General features: G+C 49.2%; 1 protein-coding gene across 7 annotated transcripts in view; it reads right to left on the reverse strand.

Moving 5' to 3' along the window:
* KLHDC3 (kelch domain containing 3) overlaps positions 1-19950 on the reverse strand; it is a 697617-nt gene that overhangs the window by 488875 nt on the left and 188792 nt on the right. For all 7 annotated transcript variants that reach the window (XM_069608908.1, XM_069608907.1, XM_069608906.1 and 4 more), the window contains exon 5: positions 14577-14692. In XM_069608908.1, the coding sequence (XP_069465009.1) occupies positions 14577-14692 (116 nt within the window). The remainder of the gene's footprint in view (positions 1-14576; positions 14693-19950) is intronic.

Here is a 19950-nt window from a genome sequence, read left to right on the forward strand (position 1 = left end):
CATCTTGCATTGACACGGAGTGTATTGATGACTCAAAGCAGAAGAGGGAATAGAGGAAAAGCAAACAAACAGCCCTTCCAACGGGAAGGAGAACCCGTCCCCCAGGCTCTTCAGCTGGTGGAATCTGCTGGCAAACCTCTGGCATTTGGAGTTCACCTCCGTCGCAAACAGATCGATCTGGGGTCTGCCCCATTTGACGAACAGGTGGTCCACCAGATCCTGATGCAGCTCCCACTTGTGGCAGGAGTGCAGTTCCCTGCTGAGGGAAGTCTGCAATGGTATTCTTGACCCCTGCCAGGTGAAGCGGGACTAGGAACATCCCCAGTCAGACGGGCCAGGGCCGCTTCCTTGGAGAGCGCCAGGGATCAAGTGCCCCCCCTGCTTCCTGATGTAGAACATGGTGGTGGTGTTGTGAAGAACCTCACCACCTTGCCTTTCAGAGACTGAAGGAACGACTTTAGGGCCCAGAACACTGCCCGTAGCTCCTGGATGTTAATATGCAGATCCTTCTCCTCCGGCAGCCACAGGCCTCTGGTGGGCAGACATCCGGTGTGTGCTCCCCAACCTTCCAGGGAGACGTCCGTGGTGACCGTCTCCTGGTATGGGGGTTTTGGAACCCTGTGCTTTGGGCGATGTTGGAGCAAATGCCCCACCACTCTATCGCCCGTCAGACCTCTTCATTGAGAGGGATTTGGTCTGTGAAACATCCGGACACCTGTATCCAACGTGCATCCAGGAATTCCTGTGGGGGTCGCATCTGCAACCTGCAGAGACAGCGGTGGTACATGCAGGACAGCATCATGGTCAGTAATGACTTGATGGCCCGCACCATGGCTGTCTTCATCGAAGACAGCCATTGCCCCTTTCCTTGAATGGCTGCTAGACACTCCTCTGAGGGCGATGCCAGACAAGACAAAGTATTGAGTCTGGCATCAAGGAACAGTGCGTTCTATGACGACGATGGCGTTAAGCAGGAATTCGGATAGTTGATGGAGAATTCCAGATCTGTTAATAGTCGGACGGTCGTCTGTGTGCACGTTGGCCAGCTCCCGCAAGCAGGTTTGTATCAGCCAGTCATCCAGGCACGGGTATATGTGTGGCTGCTATCCAGGAGTGGTGTGCCGCCAATGATCTCTGCCTTAATGCCACTAAGACCGAGATTCTCATCGGCACACCTGTCACACTCTGGCTGGCCTCTCTTGGCCCTCTTCCTGCTCCCACCTGTGAGGCTAAAAAAAACCTCAGGGCCATCTTAGATTCCACACTCTCCTTCTCTCCTCACATCTCTGATGTCTCTAAGAAGTCACACTACCAGCTGCACCTCCTCAGAGGTATTCTTCCATTCCTCTTCTTCACCCAGAAGGGCAATGTCTCCAGAGCTCTGGTTCTCTCTAGGCTACACTACTGCCTCTTTCTAAACCTGCCTGCTTCTACTCCCCCGCCCTATGCAACTCATCCAGAACAGGACTGCAAGACTTGTCTTTGGCCTCAAGCCCAGGGATCGTATCTCTCCAGGACTGAAATCTCTGCACTGGCTCCCAGTGGCTGTGAGGATTAAGTTCCAAACCCTCTGCATTGTCCACAAGGCCTTCTGGGGCCTGGGGCCTCAATACCTTCAACTCTCTCTTCTCTTCCTAAATATCTTCCTTCTCAAGCTCTTCGCTCACCCGCCTCAAACCCCCTCAGGGTCAGTCGCTTCTCCAAGCAACAAGTTGGTGGTAGATCTCTTTCCTCGGCTGGGGCCTCCCTCTGGAACAGCCTCCCTGAAACTTGAGGAGAACCATCTCCGGTTCCGGAAGCACCTCAAAACCTTTCTCTTTGCTTCTGCTTTTTCTCCTCCTCTCCACTGCTGACTTCCTGGTTGAAACTGAAACTGCACTGGTTACCTAGCCACCCTCTGATCTCGGGCCCAGGTCCCCTCCCTGGCCAGTCGCACATCTGCACTGACTTCCTGGTAACCCTCGCACTTAGTGACAATTTCCTGTATCCCTACAGTTCCACTACCAGCACTTGACACCGGATGTCTGCACTTACCTTTGCACTTGCCACCAGCTGGCAGTACTTCACTTATTGTTTATTATCCTTATCCCATGTACTGCACTTTCCCACCCTCCCACTTCCCATGCACTTGCGCGATCTGAAAGACATCTGGCCTAGTAGGATCATTGTTTGTCTTCCCCCTGTGACCCCTCCCTTGCCTCGTCGCGCTTTGAAACAATTGTGTATAGGCGCATTATAAATGCCATATCATATGATGCCCTGTAGACGTAGATTGGCCGTCACTGGTGCCAGGCATTTCGTGAACATTCTTGGAGCCAACTTCAAGCTGAAGGTAGGGCCTTGAACTAATAGTGCTGGCCCTGCATCGCGAAACAGACATTTCTGATGTTTCTTGTGATGGTGACGTGGAAATAGGCATCCAACGATGTCAAGAAGTCGTTTCCCAGTTGGTCGAGCACGTGCTGCAACTGGACCATCCTGAACTTTTGTGACTTCAGGTATTTGTTCAGACCTCGTAGGTCCAGGATGGGCCTCCAGCCCCCCATTCTTCTTTCTGACTACAAAGTATCTGGAATAGACTGCGGAGCACCGGAGATGTTGGGGAACTAGCTCCATAGATCCTTTTCGTAGCATGGCTCTTACCTCTTCCAGAACCTCAGGGATGTGCTGCTCCTGACAGGGAACCAGAGGGATCTGCAACACCAGCGTTGGAACTCTAAGGCGTGTCAAGGTGTGTCCTAGGGAGAGAGTGTCCAGCACCCATCTGTCGGTGGTGATCTTTCTCCACTTGCTGACGAACCTAGTCAGCCGGCCTGCCATCGGGTTGCACGAGTGCGGGCCCGACGTCCTGGCCAGTTCAGGCTTGCTTGGGCAACGGCGTCCTGCCCTGCAGGCGACACTGTCCTCCCCTACCGTAAACCTGGAATGGCCTCTGTAAGCTTCTTGCGGTGAGGATCGGGAAGGCTGTCTGCACGACATGGAGAACCCTTTTGAAGACCTGCTCCACTTTCCCCTGGAGGAGTGAAAAGATGAGCAGTGTTGCTGGAGAGTGCAGAGGGAACATGCCAAATCCGTCTTGATGGCCTGTAGGGACTCGTAGACGGCATTCCCAAACAGATGTTCCCCGAAGGGCATGTCCAGCACCTTTGCTTGGACCTCCTGACGGAAATTAGTGGCCAACATCCATCCCTGTCGACAAAGGCAGACACCATTCCCCTCATCTGCCAGAACCCTGTGTCAGATGTTCAATGCCACTTCTACCGTGACCCGACACCACTTCCCCTTCCTGGAAGAGAGCGAGAGCTTCCATCTTCTAATCGTCGGGGTGGAATTGTACCGCAATTCCGTGTCGTACCTGGCCAGGACCGCCAGTGCGTTGGCTGCCTTGATTATGGACGCCGAGTGTAAATTACCTTCACCATTGCGTCCATCCTTTTCCCCATTGCTGTCCGGAGGAGCCGAGGACGGGTTAGACGACCGTTTCCTCGCGGCTGCCGACACCAGAGTACATCGATGGTTGCGACCTCAGGCACTTGGGTGCGGAGTCCAGCACCATATATTTCTTCCCCAGCCTATCCCGCATGGCTGGAGCTGTGCAAGGGTTCTTCATGAGGGTCAGGCCCGCCTCCCAAATATCATCGAGTAAAGGCACTGCCAGGATAATTTTACTTTTAGCCTTGCGCCTTTGATACAAGAAGCCCTCCTTCTTGGTTTCCTCAGGCACCAGCTGGAATAGCTAAGAGGCCCTGGCAATCATGGAGTGGAACAAACCCACCTCATCTGGTGGGGAAACCCTATGTGGGGCACCCAAATCTGGAGATTCACCCTCCGCTGCGACAGTGGCATTCGTGCCTAGCCTATCTCTCCTTCCTCCGACCCAGTCTGGTTTCCGCCCCCACTATTTAACTGAAAAAGGCCTTACCTACGTACTTCATGCTCTTCTCACTGCTCGATACTCCAAACACTCATCTATTCTTATTTTACTTGTTCTGTCCGCTGCCTTTGACACTGTAGATCAGTCTTTGCTCCTGGACTCTACTCCCTTGGTCTGCACGGATCTGTTCTATCATGGTTTTCATTTTACCTAGCCAACCGTACCTTTGCTGTCACTTGGGGCGGCAACACTTCACACGTTCCCCTGGCCCATGGCGTTCAAGGAACAGTCCTTGGTCCATTTCGACTTTCCTTATATACTTCCTTTCTTGCCTCCATTATCTCATCCTTTGGAGTGTCACACCACTTCTATGCTGACACCACCCACCTCTTTCTATCCTTCTCGTCCTTCTCCTCGGACATTCATCAGACGCTCTCATCCGGCCTCACCGCCATCAAGTCCTAGGTGACCTCTCACTTAAAAACGGAGGTCCTATTCTTTCCCGCAAACACTCATCTCGCAATCTCCTCCCTCTTCCATCTCCTTTCCTCCCTCACGTCTCTCAATCTCTCCCTCCGCCCGCAATCTTGGCATTTACTTTGACTCTAATCCCTCCTTCGACCACCACATCTCCCTTACAACCCATGCCTGTGGATTTCATCTCTACAACATGCGCAAAGTGCGCCCTTTTCTCACTCTTCACGCTACAAAACTAGTCTTCTCCCGACTATTATATTGTTCTGTTCTTGGTCTTCCCCACTCATGTCTTGCTCCTCTTAAATCTATTCATCATTCTTCAATTCGCTCACTCTGTCTTCTCTCTTACCATGACAATTTCTCCTTCTCTGGCCTCTCTTGGCTGGTTGCCCTTCTATTCTCAACTTAAATATAACTTTCTCTGTCTGGGTTCAAATGGCTCTATGCCCTTATTCCTGACAACCTTGCATCTCTCCTTTCTTTTTAATCTCCATCTCGCTCCCTCTGCTCTACTAATCTTTTTAGACTCAATGTCCCACGTCCCCCTTGTGCCCAATCCCGTTTTCGCTCGTTCCAGCTCCTAGCCTCTCTTCACTGGAGCATGTTTCCCCTGTCTCTTCTCTCCATTACTTCCTCTCCTCTGTTCCGTTCCTCTCTAAAACCGCACCTGCTACAGTCCTCTAAGGGATTTAATCTGCATTGAACTCTGATTAATTTACTCTTACGACCACAAATTGATTGTTAATGTTTATAAATACTAATTGACCGTTTACTCCCAGGAATGCTAATGGATTGTTACTATTTATGAACACAGTTTGAATGTTACCGTTTATGAATGCGGATTTGCATTCTGATTCATTATATTGTTGACTGCCCTATGTAAAGCGCTTTGGACAAAGGCGCTATATAAAAACACAATAAATACAAATCAGTTGTCATGGCCGTATCCATTCCCGTAGGCGTGTCTGGGTCTGCTGGGGGAGCTGGGGTTTGACATGGTGAAGGAAATTGATATGAGGGCATCAAATGACGCCTCCTCATCTTCGGTGGAGGCTGATCGGGTACGTGGGGGACCACAGGTACCGCCGCCAGAGGCATTCTCATCTGGATCTCTGACACCAAGGTGTGTAGAGTTGATAGAATATCCAAGGAAATGCACCTCGGCTGAGAAGGCAGAACAGGAAAACTAGGCCCTGCGCCGCCGTCGCCCTCCTCGTCAACGTCCTCGTGGATCGTATGCCAAGACTCCTGATGTTAATCGTCCATGGACGAGACCACCATAGTTTGGGTGACGACCTGGGAGGGCTGTTTCAGGGCCTCCTTGTCTCATCCCCCCCCCCCCCCCCAAGGATCTTGAACTAGGCCGGGGCCGGGTATCATCCCTTCCAACATGGCTGCAGACTTTTCCAAAGTACCTGCGGCTGTGTCGTGCCTTGGGAGCAGGGACACTGAGCCGTTGAATCTACCTTCGTATGATCAGCGCCCGTAGCTGCCATGCTTGTAGCAGCTGTCGACAGTAACGGACAACGTCTTTGCCTGTGCCAGTTGAGCCTACGCAGCCTTCTCCTCTGTCCGCTGCTTCTCAGATTTCTCCTGTAGCTTAGCCAGGGTAGAGGACTTCCTCTGAGGAGGAGCTTGATGGTAGGCTGGTAATGGGGGGCGAAAGGTGATGCTGATCGCGCCCCATCTAGCTTGGGACCCGCTTCAGCAGTGAACCCGGTGGACTCAGACTTGTGGATCTTGGCCTTATCTTGTGCCCCCATGGATGAGGCGCCCTGAAAGGACTTAGAAAACCGCTCCTCGGACCGGCCGGTCGAGGAGGCATGACCCCGGACGCATCACGGGTCAGAGGCCTTGTTCATGTTAAGCCATGCCGCTAGCCTACTACGCTTATCCTTTGTCATTTTCTTAGGGAAAGCGAGGCATATCTCACACTCTACTTCCTTATGGTACAGGAGAAAGGCAGTAGAGGCATTATAGGTACTTGTCCTCCACAAACACATTCCGGAGCCTGCATTTGGTGCAGAGCCTGAAGAGGAACCTTCCCTCCCTCTCCTCAGTTAGGGTCAGAGGGCGCAAAGTCGGCCTGAGATGGCCTTCTAGAATCTTTGATGGCTCTTCGTCCTTGAGGGGTAAAGAACTTCAGACAATGGGTCCCCGCTGTCGGCAGATGAAGAAAAGAGCACACAGGCTCTTCGAAACAAACTTTTTCCATCAAAAAACACAAGAAAAACATACAAATAGCTCAGAGAGCCACCCTGAGGACTCCCAACACTGAAACGTGGGGCAAAAATCTGAAGATGGCTGCCAGAGGCGGTACTTAGGTAGAGGATTGTCATTGGATAGGGTAGTATGACCCGGGGGGGGCAATGATTGGTTTAGAGGAGAAGAACAAGTTACTCTCTTACCTGGTAACGTTCTTTCGATGGGATGGTCCGACGACGTATTCCTCATCTACAACATGTAATGTTCACAGCTGTGCTGCTTCGGAATTTTTTTCAGGAAAGAGAGCGCCCTGCGTCGATGTCGTTGGGTCGATGTCCCTCGAAGGCCTCCGTCGAGGGTGACGTCATCGGATGTTATAATTAGCACGCACAGTGCCCGTAGCCTCAGTTCATGTTCTTCCCCCCCTCAGAACGTGTGGCACACGTGCCTATAATAAAGCATCGGCTGCACTTAGCCTTGTTGGAATGAAAGCTGTAATGGCATGGGAAATTGAGGGTTAGGCTGGGAGGGCGATGAGAAATACGTTGGAGTAACATCCAATCGAAATAACGTTACCAGTTGGTGAGTAACTTGTTCTTCTAATGGATTGTGTCCTCCAACGCATTCCTCATCTATGACAGACTCCAAAAGCAGTATCCATGAGTGGAGGAGGGAGAAGAATTTAGACATACCCAATTAAATGGCAGAGTAAAGCACTGTCGTACCAAAGCCAACATCCTGAGCATGGGCAGTATCCAGGGAATAATGCTTAACAAACGTGTGTCTGGAACCACATTGCAGCATCACAGATGTTCTTTACCAGTACACCCCTCTGCAGGGCTGTCGATGTAGCCATGCCCCTGGTAGAATGAGCTTGCAAGCCCTCAATGGGTCCTTGCCAGCCAACCTGTAGCATTCTCAAATAGCAAGGATGATCCACCTAGACAAGGTCTGCTTAGAAACAGCCTGGCCCAAACAGTGTCCAGTATACCCCACAAAGAGCTGGTCATCCACTCTGACCGTGGACATTCTAGAAAGTTAAAAGCTCAATGCCCTCCTAGGATCCAACCTATGGAGTCTCTCCTCATCCTTACTAGGATGCGCAGGAGGATAGAAGGCGGGGAGCACCACCTTCTGACTCAAATGAAATTCTGACACTACCTTAGGTAGGAAGGATGGGCGTACTCTCAATACAACCCTGTCGTTGTGGAACAAAGGCAAGAGTGGCATAGAAGAAAGTGCCTTCAACTCGCTCACTCTTTGAGCAGAGGTAACTGCAACCAAAAAAACAGTCTTAAATGTCAATCTCAATGTAAAAGAGTGCATAGGTTCAAACAGAGCACCCATCAGAAACTTTAAGACCAAATTAAGGTCCCAAACAGGCACCTGAAAAGGCAACGGTGGGAACACATTCGTGGATCATCCTCGCTATTTGAGAATGCTACAGCGCTTTCAAAAACGGAGTGATCAATGAAATCTTAAAATAGGAGCATTCCTCAGACAAGCGTTAAACATGTAAAGCGCTGCCAGGTAACCTTTAATGGTTCCCACCTGAAGACCCCTGTGGGCCAAAGACAGTAAGAAGGAGAGAACCTCCGGAATTGAGCACTAAAAAAGATCAACATTTGTTCCTCTGCACCAGTCACAAAACTTACGCCAACAGCAATGGTACAGGGACGTTGTTGCTGGCCGCTAGGCCGAAAGAAACACCTCCATCACGTCATCCGGGAGGTCCCAATCCTTATATCTCAACCGTTCAGAAACCATGCGTGAAGGTTGAGATTCTTGACCTCTGGATGGAGAACCCCAACTTCCTCTCGCAAGAGAAGATCCTCTCTTTGGGGGAAGATGTATTGGAGGACAGATGGCCATGTCTAGAAGGTCTTGGTACCACGCTCTCCTGGCCCAATCCGGAACAATGAGGATCATGCAGGTCCCGAACCGTCGCAACCTCTTGAGTACTTGAGGAATGCCGGGGATCAGAGTAACCTTATACAGAAGTAGGAATAACCAATCCACGACAAACGCCTCTCCTAGAGCTCCTCTCAGAGGAAAATTCCCCTCGAGCAGTACCTTTCACACTTCTGGTTGGCACCGGTCGCCAACAGGTCCACCTGCGAGGTTCCCCAAAGGGCGAAGATCTCTTGAAGGACTTCCTGAGCTAGTTCCCACTTGTGGGAAACTGCGCTCTGCCTGCTCAGAGCGTCCGCTGCCATGTTCTCCTCTCCGGCCAGATGAACCGCTGCTAGGGAGATTCCTTCTAGAATTGCCCAGAACCAGAGCTGCATTGCCTGCGCAGAGGGAGTGACCCTACACCACCACTATTGTTGAGGTAATGCATGCCACTGTGTTGTCCGTCATTATCAGGACATTCCTTCCCCGTACAGACGTCAGGAACGCCTTCAGTGCTAGCCTGATTGCTCTTAGCTCCAAAAGATTGATGTGTAGTTTGGACTCCGATGGAGACCAACGACTCTCCTGAGATACGCTGCCACCACCCCCATGAGGTTGGTGAAGACCCTCGGGCGGAGGTCAACCCAAATGGCAGGACCCAAAACTGAAAGTGCGAGCCGCCAACTGCGATCCTCAGGTATTTTCTGTGCTTGAGATGAATCGGCACATGAAAATAAGCATCCTGCAGGTCCAATGACACAAACCAATCCTGAAGTTGGAAGGCCTGAAGTATCTGAGAAAGAGTGACCATCTTGAACTTGTCCTTCCTGAGGAACTTGTTCAAGTATCTTAAGTCTAAGATGGGTCTCAGTCCTCAGTCCTTCTTGGGAATCAAAAACATATGGGGAATACCAACCTTTGTTCCTCTCCGCCAAAGGCACTGGTTCTATAGCGCCTTTTTCTAGCACGGTCAAAATCTCCTGCAAAAGGAGTGGATCCGGAACCCTCAGAGTGCTTCCCCGGTGGATTGTCGTGAGGTCGCCGTAGAAAGGAAGACAGTAGCGTTGCTATTGTTAATACAGCCTGCCCCCTACTGGTGAACAATGAGACAAGGCCGCAGAGCGGTTGTGTAGCAGTTGCGGCAGTGCCGGATGGTAATGAAGCTGCTGCTTGAGCGGCCTTGGCACCTCTACCTCGTCCACCATGAGGAAACTTACGTTGGCCCCTCTGAATGGCAATCCCTCTCGCCCGTCCAAATGACCAGTAGTAGCAAAAAGGAACCACCCCTCCATTTCTGTCCCCTAGGACGAAAAGGCAGAGGTTGTCGAACAGCTGCCCTTAAAGATTTGGCAGCTGCTTTGGAGGTCTGCAACCTCTCAAGGCTCTCGATAGCCTTGCTGCCAACAGATGAGATCGGTCAAAAGGGCATGTTGAGAAGACGAGCCTGTACATCTGGTGCAAATCCGGACTTCTGCAACCACGCAAACCTGCGCATTACAGTGCTCGTAGCCATGGACCTGCTGACACTATACACAGTGTACAACCCAGGCTGAAGGGATTCACACATGGCATCCTTGCCATCCGTCACAATAGCTAGAAAGCCATTCCTTTCTTCCCCTTCAGGAATATGTTCAGCCGCTAAAGAGATGCAATTCCACAGTGTGTGCGAAAATTTTGCTAAGGCACAGGGGTAGATGTCAGATTTCAACGCCATACTCCCAGCAGAAAATACCTTGCGTGCCCATCCATCCATGCGCTTATCGTCCCTATCAGGGGGGATGGTATGGTACGCTGCCTGCTTCGAAGTGGCCATAGCCGCCTGAACCACCAAACTCATTGGCGTGGGGTGTGTGGACAGGTAGCCAGGGTCGCTACTGGATGGGCAGTATTTCTTTGTTAACGACTTGTTCACCGCCGGAATACTGGCTGGGGTGTTCCAAGTAGCAGCCACCCTCTTTTGTAACGCCACATGAAATGGCAATACCGGGTCAGTGGACGGACCCTGATCCAAATTATCAGTAGGATTGCCTTGATCAAATTTCACCGGAGGCCTGGACCAGCCCAGGTACTCCACAACTCTCAACATCAATCTCTGATAAGGAGTCATCATGATCCCCCGGATCCAGCCTACCAAACACCATCTCAGGGGGAAGTGTCAAGGCCACTGGCATCATGCAAGGATCCTCCATCCGACTCTCTTCAGAGATGAGACACTCCGGAACACCAGGAGTACCATAAAGAAGACCAAAAGGACCAACATCCTCCTTGGACCTTTCTTGGTCCTCATAAATGTCCTGGAGAGACTTAAAGAAGTCCTTCCTTGGGAGAGGAGTACCTCTTCTCAATCGCAGTCTTCACAGACTTAGGAGTAGCTTTCCTCGGAGGGTACACAATCACAGGGACCTCCACCGGTAAATTCGGCCCAGATGGCATAAAGGGCGTTGATGGATCCGACGGCATCGACAATGGCACCGACTGCTTCAAGGGCCTGATCGGGGGCAAAGACCCGACAGGTGCACCTGACAGGCATGGCGCCAATGGCGTCAACACCTTCAAGGGCTTCGTGGATTTCACAGGTTTCGACGGTTTCACCAGAGATGAAGATCGCGACCGGGACCGGGCACATCTCTGGTGAGCACCAAATGCCTTGTAGGCTCCTGATGTTCGTGCCCGGGTGGACGGCGTGTTGAAGGCGCACGAGTTTCCGGCCGAGTCCCTTCACTGCCAGCTTTGTCAGAAGACGCGGATGGTACTGTGCATTGGGACGGAAATAGCGGCAACATCTGCAACCGGAAAGCATCCCACTCCTCCGCATCGAGGATTTGGTGAGGCAGGTCACCTTTTTCGAGAAGGCGTCGCCCGAAGAGGACGAGGAAGGTAAACAGTGACGTTGCTTCCTGGACCACCGCGATGAAGAGGAGTGGCGCAAACCACTGCAGGACCTGGAGTGCTTGGACTTCTTCCGACAAGGAAAGTCCCCTCTCGACTCGTCTGTCGAATGACCAGCTGACTTGGACTTACGGGGCTTGGACACCGTTTCTAATTTAATTTCCCCTTATGTTTCCGCAAGGCCTTGGCAGTTAACGACTGGCACTTCGAGCGGTCATCCGTAGCAAGGTCTTTGCCCAGGCACCACAGATAAATTCTATGAAGATCCGCAATTGACATTTTAGAGCCGTAGTACCGACATTTCTTGAAGCCAGACCACGGGGCAGAAGACATAATACAGTAACTTAACAGTAAAAAGGTGGCACGCCGAGTTTTATGAAGCAAACACGTTTGTGGAAAAAAAACGGAACTGAGGCTGGGACATCGACCCGATGCCATAGACGCTGGGCGCCCTCTGCCGAAAAAAATTCCAAAGCAGCACAGCTGTGGACATTACATGTCATAGATGAGGAATACGTTGGAGGACACAATCCCTGCCAAATACAGTTTTAAAGTGAAAGTGAAACACTTTTTTCTTTTACCGAGGATTCGCAGCCTGACTGGGAATATTCATGAGCGTGTGAATCCATGCCAGACCCCATGCTGGAGAAAGGAACCTTTTCCTTTTGTTACTAAACCCAGCCACAACCAGCAAACCTCATCTCGCAGTCGCAATGCGCACATCTCCTTGCATTATCCAGTGGCTGAAGTGGGCGACAACTAACCGCAATGTGCCACAACTTTCCGGAAATACTACCATTCATTTTTTTCGGAAATTGGTATGGTGTATGCAGTTTTTTTCCAGGTTAATGTTTGATTATTTTAAACTAAGGTACTATCAAGCACTATTGATGCGTTAGGCTCCTATCAAATAAAAGATGTTGGTGTTCAGCCTGTATGTGTGCAGTATATTGTAGGCAATAATGTCAGGATGTTGGATCTTTGTTAAGCTGAGGGAGTTTCATTCTTTTTTTGTTTGGTCTTTTTTCCATCAGCAAGCGGTTCCTGGAGAGGGTGAAAGGCACCCTCTGAGGACGTGAGCCTGTATTCCGCAGGCAATGCACTGGCGCCAGAGTTCACAGAGCCATCATGCAGAGATCGTTTCGCTTTATTTCTGCACCTGCAGTCATCAGCGGATCCCGCTACTGGGGGACTTAGAAGAGCTGTGCTCCAGCTTTTCTTCTACACGTGTGTCGGCATGATTAACAAATGTAGCAGGCACAGCTGAGGCGGCTGTAGTCTTCACATGTCCCTTAAGAGCTGTGCATGCTGGGTGATTAGAAAGGGGGTGGGTGCATAAAGCTTCATGCTTTGGGGAACAAGGACTGCCCCTAATGCTGATCGGAAGATGCATTTTCTTTCACTCTCCTTTTTCAGTCTTCCTAATACAGTTGCAAAACAGCATTGGGGTGGAGAGGGGCAAAGGTAGGATGCTGGGTAGAGGGTCGGTAATGTTGGATAGAGGGCACACGGGGGGTTTGGGGGAAGAGCATAGACCCACTTCTTTTTGGGTACACTTTAAACATTGCAGTTTATTGTAGACAACCTCCACATCTCCATCACCTTCCATAAAGAGCCCCCTCCCTCAATCCTATCTAAACCAAGAGCAGCAGTTTTATACATGCTCCAGTTTCCAGAATGCACCCTTTACAACTCCTACTAGAGTGCAGGTCCAGGATGCCGCACTGCCTCAACCAGACCACATAGATTGACCAAGAAACGCCCTTTGCCCCGGATCACATCCCTGGGCTATGAAAGCAGCTTCTAAGGTGGAGCCACTACTGGCTGACTGGAGTCTATCAGAGTTGAGGTCCGTCTCCCAGAAGCAGACCTGATCTTGGTAATGAGTCCTCACAATACCTGAGGAGAACAGAGTAAGAGATTCAGTTTCTCAGATGACCCTGTGGTTAGGCCTTCGATACTGCCGGCCCACCAGACACCACACTGCTTTCATATCGGAGACTCGTATACGCTTTCAACTTGTAGCTTCAATTTTACCACATCAAACATGGACAGTATTTTAAAAGAAATTCTCGGTCAAGAAACAAGACAAAGTGTGTGCTTCAAATAGATACTTCCTTTAACAAGTGTACCGTCTAGATTAGGCGTAGGGGAAAACATCAAATTCCCAGCCCATGGGACACACGATCCCGCACAGGGAAACTGTGCCTCAGTGGACAAATACCCTGGTTCTCTTCAATGTCTCGAACGGAAAAGGTACATTATGAAAGTTAGTTGGTCAATCTACAACTTCCCAAAACCCTTTTAAAGCCTGGCTTCTTTGTTAAAAAAGGAATCCATGACGTGACCTTTTATCTAACAAGACCAACTTTTCAAAAGGTTTATTTTTTTAGCTCATCTCAAACAATGGCGACTTTCAACACTCCTAAATGGCCATTGAACTTATCACTTTAACAAACAATATAAACCAGACACCCAGGAAGGTTATAGTGGGGCTCGAGACACAGATCTCAACATATTGTACCACGGATGCTTAACAACAAGAAGTGCAGAATTCCACTGTTGGTGCCCTTCCTGTGCCTCCACAGTGCAACAGCTCCTAGAGAGGGGTTCCCCACTTTCATGTCAATCTCTGCCACCCGAGCATGTATGTGTGTCCTGCAGGCTAGTTAAAATGTGTGCAGATGACAAAACAGCAAATAGTGCACCGTGAGGCGACACTTCACAAACGCTTGCAAATTGACAACTTTGCGTTTTTTGTTGCAAATGCAAAAATCGCACTACTGTTTTGAAAAAAGCTGTTAAAGTATTTACTAGGTTTAATAAATGGTCGAGTTTTAGAAAAAAAAGGTACACATTTACTTTTCCCAACAAAAGTCCCACAAGCTAAATGTTTCATACACCTTTTTGCCATGATGGGCCCACATTCTCGCTCTGGAAGCAAGCTTTACCCACTTTAATCAACACTGCAATTCAGAGATCCCATTGCTAGTGTGCTAGGTCAAGAGGTCACTTTCTCCCAAGTTAGAACATAGTCCTCCATCAACTGCCTCCTTCCCTCTCTATGGCACATCTATAGGTCTTCGGATTCCTTTCGCTGAATTAATAGGGGATATTGAAGACTGAACAAAGACCAATGAAGTTTTCTAAAATACAAATGCAGGGGGCTGCCACTGCCGTCACAACCCCAACACCGCTCAGCCCAGAATGCTACTAGAGAAGACCTGCTGGCACCTACTAGCTGTTCATAGCCTCCAAAGATGTACATGTTCTTCCCCAGGACGCAGGCTGAATGTCCGTCCCTTGCGCCAGGAATCACGCCCGCCACCTTTGGTGTGGACCACTTCTGCGTGCCTGAGAGACAGAGAGAGAGAGCGAGAGAGAGAGAAGGAAACATGGGTAAGCTGCATACAAACTAGCATGGCAGCCTGTGTAATGTTTTTCTACATTTGCCCGTTAAAGCACACACTCATTGAGCGGCATCAGGCCCTCTGTACGAGGGTTAGCAAAGAAAGCACTTATGAGGGATCAGACAAGATGAGGACCCTGGGGCTGGGATTACGTTTTTATAATGAAAATATGGCTTATATAATGCATTTTAAATGCCATTTTAAGGCAAACCAACAAAAAAAAAGACAATTCTGTCATTTTAGCAAATAATGTAAACACTAAAAATTCCCACTGAAGCAATATGTACATTTACTTGCACAGAGAGGGAAATAAGGAGTCTTAATGAAGGTTTTATAGACAGGAGTCCCCTGTTTGCATACAAAAAAAGTCTCAAAAAGGTTCCTCGGACATATCAGAATGCGTCATTGTGTCCAGAGATTTTTTTCTTCTTTTTTTACATGAAACTGGTGTACTTCCCTTTTATAGAATTCTTTATTTATTTTTTTTAAACTGGAGCCATTTAGCGCCCGGCAATGCTTTACATCATTCAAAGTCACCCATAAACTGAGGGTCGGGGGTGCTGCATGATGTGGAGGAGGTTGCAGAGGACTGACAGGAGGCTATTGTATTTGTTAGGCAAGATTGTATGCAGTACCCTTTGGATGCACTACAATAACCTTGACCTCCTGGCAATAGGAACCCAACCTTTGATACAAGTCTGAACTACACAGGCTGGTAGTGTGGCTGAGCAGCCAGGCTCATCTCAAGAGGGGTCAATGTGAGCAGTAATGTTGTGACACAGAGTTTCACAACACAATTATCCAAATAATACATACATACATACATTACTCAATGTAATAGCATTTCTGATGTTTGCATCTGCTTAGATTCACGTCACTGATGATGCCCAACAAGGTTGAAGCAAGTGTATGGGGTTGGTGTGACACAGCCCATTGACTTGTTCTTGGGTGGATGGCCCCTGGGAGAGTCTCAACCAAGTCTTTAGCTCAATGATCTTTTCACAGAGAAGACATTTCCCCACAGATCAGTCTTTGTCCTGCCCAGGTGGGGGTGGGTCACCTGTTTTGCTTAGATTCCCATGCTGTGCATATGGTCCGACATCCGGTGGTAACCACAGAGTATTGCATCTTGTCTTTTGGGGACCGAAAGGGAACATCGGCATAGGCTTGTCTGTAACACTATCCCTATCGTGACGTGTAGTGTACCCAAAATACCTCACGCGCCGAGGTCCCTCCGATTGTATTTTCTCTGCCATGAGGGAGCCCCACGCTTTTGTGAGTGAGTACATAAAGAGAGAAAGTAGTAAGACGTCTATGTTCCTTCAACCCCGAGCAGGGAGGTAGGGAGGGCGCATGTGAATCTAAGCAGATACAATAATCAGAAATGCTATTACGTTGAGTAATGCATATCTTCTGATGCTTGTTAATCTGCTTAGAATCACATGCTGTGCATAGACTAGTGAGCAGTACCCAGAGTAGGAGGTGGGTTGTGAGAAGGAACAGTAGTGAAAAGATGTCTTAATACTGCTTGTCCCACCTGAGAATCAGATCTAGAATGAGTGTCTAGGCAATAGTGTTTTGTAAAGGTGTGTACAGAACCCCGGGTAGCCGCTTTGCAAATGGACTCAATGGGAACATTTGCAATGAATGCTATGGAAGCCCCAGCGCCTCGAGTAGAATGTGCTCTAGGCTTGAAGGGCAGTTCTCTCTTAGCAAGAGTATACCAGTGTGATGCATTTGACAATCCACCTTGAGATAGCCGATTTAGAGACAGGATCCCCTTCTCTACCAGCTGCCACTGAAATGAAAAATTGGTTTGTCTTCCTCAGTGGTTTCTTTCTTTCCAGGTAAAACATCTAGTGTGTGTAGGCTTCCTTTGGCCATCCTAGTGCGATTCTGGAAGAAAGTGGGTAGTTCGAATGATTGGTTCACATGGAACTTTGAAATAAATTTAGGCGCAAATCTGTGATGAGTGCGCAGAACCACCTTATCCCTATGAAATGTAACAAAAGGGTCTAGAATTGAAAAGGGCCTGTAGCTTGCTAACCCTTCTAATAGAAGTGATAGCCACTAGGAAGGCTGTCTTATAAGTAAGGTCTTTTAGACTTGCTTAATGCATTGGTTCAAAGGGAGACCCCCATGAGTCTGGTCAAAACCACATTTAGATCACATCCGGGAGCTAGGTTAGAAATGGGGGGAGGGGGTTGAATTCCCTTAACCCCTTCCATAAAAGCCTTAATAACAGGTATTTACCACCACAACACTTTGTTGTGACGTAGTGTAGGCTGATAGAGCAGCTAGATGAACCGTTATGGAAATAAAAACCAAACCTGAATCTAACAAATGAGTTAGGTAAAACACAATGTGGGTAGGCGAGCAGTCAATGGGATTGACGTACTTGGTTTTACACCAGTTTCCACTTACTGGAATAGCAAAAACAAGTGTTCGGTTTTCTAGTCTCCCCGAGTATGTCCATGCATCTCTGAGGGAGTTGAAGGTGTCCAAACTATGACCTCAGGAACAAGGTCGCTAAGTTCAGAGTTTGCGGGCATGGGTTTAGTGCCTGCCCCCCCTCCTGTCCTGAGACAAAATGTTGTACGGGCAGGGTAGTTTCACTGGGGGGGGAGAGAGGGACATCTCAATTAGATAAGGGAACCAGGTTTGGCGGGCCCACATGGGGGGCACCAGTATCGTGGTAACTGGTTCCTGGTGCATCTTGTGCACCATCTTGTTGAGAAGCGGAGTCAGGGGAGGGGGAACGGTTCTGGGGATACCTGGAGGCGTAGTCTTGGCATTGGGCGTTCTCCTGAGTAGCGAACAGGTCTAACTCTGGGAAGCCCCATTCTGCGAAGACGTTGAAGACAACGTCTTTGTGTAGACGCCATTCGTATTCCAAGGGCAGTGGGAAATCTCTGCTAAGCACGTCCGCCAGAAGATTGAGGTCCCCTGGAACGTGTTGGGACAACAGAAACATCTTGTGTGAGAGCCCACATCCAAATGTTTTGGGACAGCTTGGATAGCCCTGGAGACCGTGTACCCCCTTGTTTGCTTAGGTAATACATGGCTGTGGTGCTGTCTGTCAGGACCCGAACTTCCCTTGTAGTTGTGTCTGAAAGGCCTTTAGTGCCTTGAACACCGCTAATAGCGCTAACAGATTTAGATGGTTGGATGCTACTTGTGGGGACCACACTCCATGCGCTGTCTGCTGAAGTAGGCGAGCCCCCCCACCCCGTGAGAGATGCGTCTGACGTGAGAGTGGCTTCCACTCCGAGGGTGGTGAAGGTCCTTCCCCTTCAAGAGGTTTTCTCTCGACCACCACTGCAGAGAGAGTACGAGGGCTGGCGAGACAACTACCAGATCTTCCCATTGTCCGTTGGCCTGACACCACTGGTTGTTGAGCCACTCTTGCATGGGATGCATGCCCATCTGTGCATCTGGAACTAAATAAATGCACTACGCCATCATACCCAGCAAGCGTATTGCCTTGTGTACTGTCACTTCCTGACTGGCTACATATTGAGGGATCTAAGAAAGCATGTTCTGCACCCTCTCGTTGGAGGGGAAGACAAGACCCTCCTTTGTCTGAATCAGAGCACCTAGGAATTGTTTGGCTTGACTGGGGTCTAAGCTGGATTTCTTCTCGTTGATGGAGAATCCCAGACTGAATAGGAGGTCTATTGTCTTCTGCCTATTTCCTAGGCATATCTCGTAAGAGTCCCCTGTTATGAGCCAGTCGTCGAGCTAAGGGTAGACTGGGACTGAGTCTGCGCAGGTGTGCCGCTGCCAGGACTTTCGTAAACACCCTTGGCACCGAGGCAATGCCGAAGGGGAGTACTTTGAACTGATCGTGCTTGTCCTCCATTATGAGCCTTAGGTATTTTCTGTGCGCCAGCAACATTGAAATATGAAAGTATGCATCTTTCATGTCCAATGTTGCCATGTATTCCCCCTGTTTCAACAGTGGGATTACTTCCTGCAGAGTTACGATACAAAACTTTTGAGGTTTTGTAAACTTGTTCGCTGGGCGCAAGTCTAGTACAGGGCGCATGGTGCGGTCCTTTTCGGGTACAAGGAAGTACACTAAATAAATACCCTTGTTTACCTGAAGAATAAGGATGGCTTCTATGGCGTCCTTTTCCAGAAGTGCTTCCACCTCTTGTTTCAGGATTCGGAGATGGTCTGGCGACAGGAGTGTTGTCTTGGGCAGTCTGAACTGTGGTGGCCGGGCGATTTCCACACAGTGTCCATGACATTGTGCAATTAACATTGGCTGTCCTGGCTCCCCAAGTCACTCTTCTTACCTCCGACTTTGTTCTTTGGCCTTTTCCCCAGGAAAGGGTTAATTTACTCTGTTTAGGATCAGCCGGATCCTGTTCAAATCATTAAGTCTGGTGCATCGTGCCTTTTATGGATAGGGCGCCGAGTATCTCCAAGCAAAGTTTGTTCATTACACTCCTTCCTGCCTGCTGCGCTCTCAGTCTGCGTGTCTTCTCATTGCCCCCCACTATCGTCTGTCACATATGGGAGGCCGTGCCTTTTCGGTGGCGGCTGCTATAGCTTGGAACAAGTTGCCTATTGCTCTCTGTGCCACTGAAGACCACCTGACCTTCCGCCGGTTGCTGAAAACCACTGTTTTAGGCCGTCTCCCTCTTTTGGTGTTGTCGGCCGTTTCTAGACCCTGATACCTCTTCAGTAGCCAGCGCCAAGATGCCTTTGGGTGTACATGCGCTTTACCAAGTTCTTACATAACATAGTTTTTAAAAGTACTTGCCAGTTTATGAATCATTTATCAAGCTGGGTTGTATTGCTCTATTCTAGCTTCTTCACCAAACTCAGTATTGCTCTAAATGTACCAGTGATAAATAAATGGCCATAGTGTCCTAGCTATTTAAGTCACCTGAGGGTGTAAGAATTGTATGTGTGCCATCCCCAATGGGTATCATCTGATTTAGAGAAACTAAGAGTGTGTTTTGAAGTATATTTAAGTGTTACATGTGTTGCTCCTTTCCGAAGACGGTTTATAAAACTGACTGTGAAATAAATTAATAATCGTTTTACCAAGAAACCTTGAGTATAAGTGTTTCTGATGCTTGTTAATCTGTTTAGCATCACATGTTGTTCATATGGTCAGTCATCCAGTGGTAACCGCAAAGTATTGAATCTTGTCTTTCGGGGACCGAAAGTGGACATCGCCATAGGCAT

This window comes from Ambystoma mexicanum, chromosome 4q, assembly GCF_040938575.1.
Source record: "Ambystoma mexicanum isolate Mex_15411 chromosome 4q, UKY_AmexF1_1, whole genome shotgun sequence".
NCBI classification, from domain to species: Eukaryota; Metazoa; Chordata; class Amphibia; order Caudata; family Ambystomatidae; genus Ambystoma; species Ambystoma mexicanum.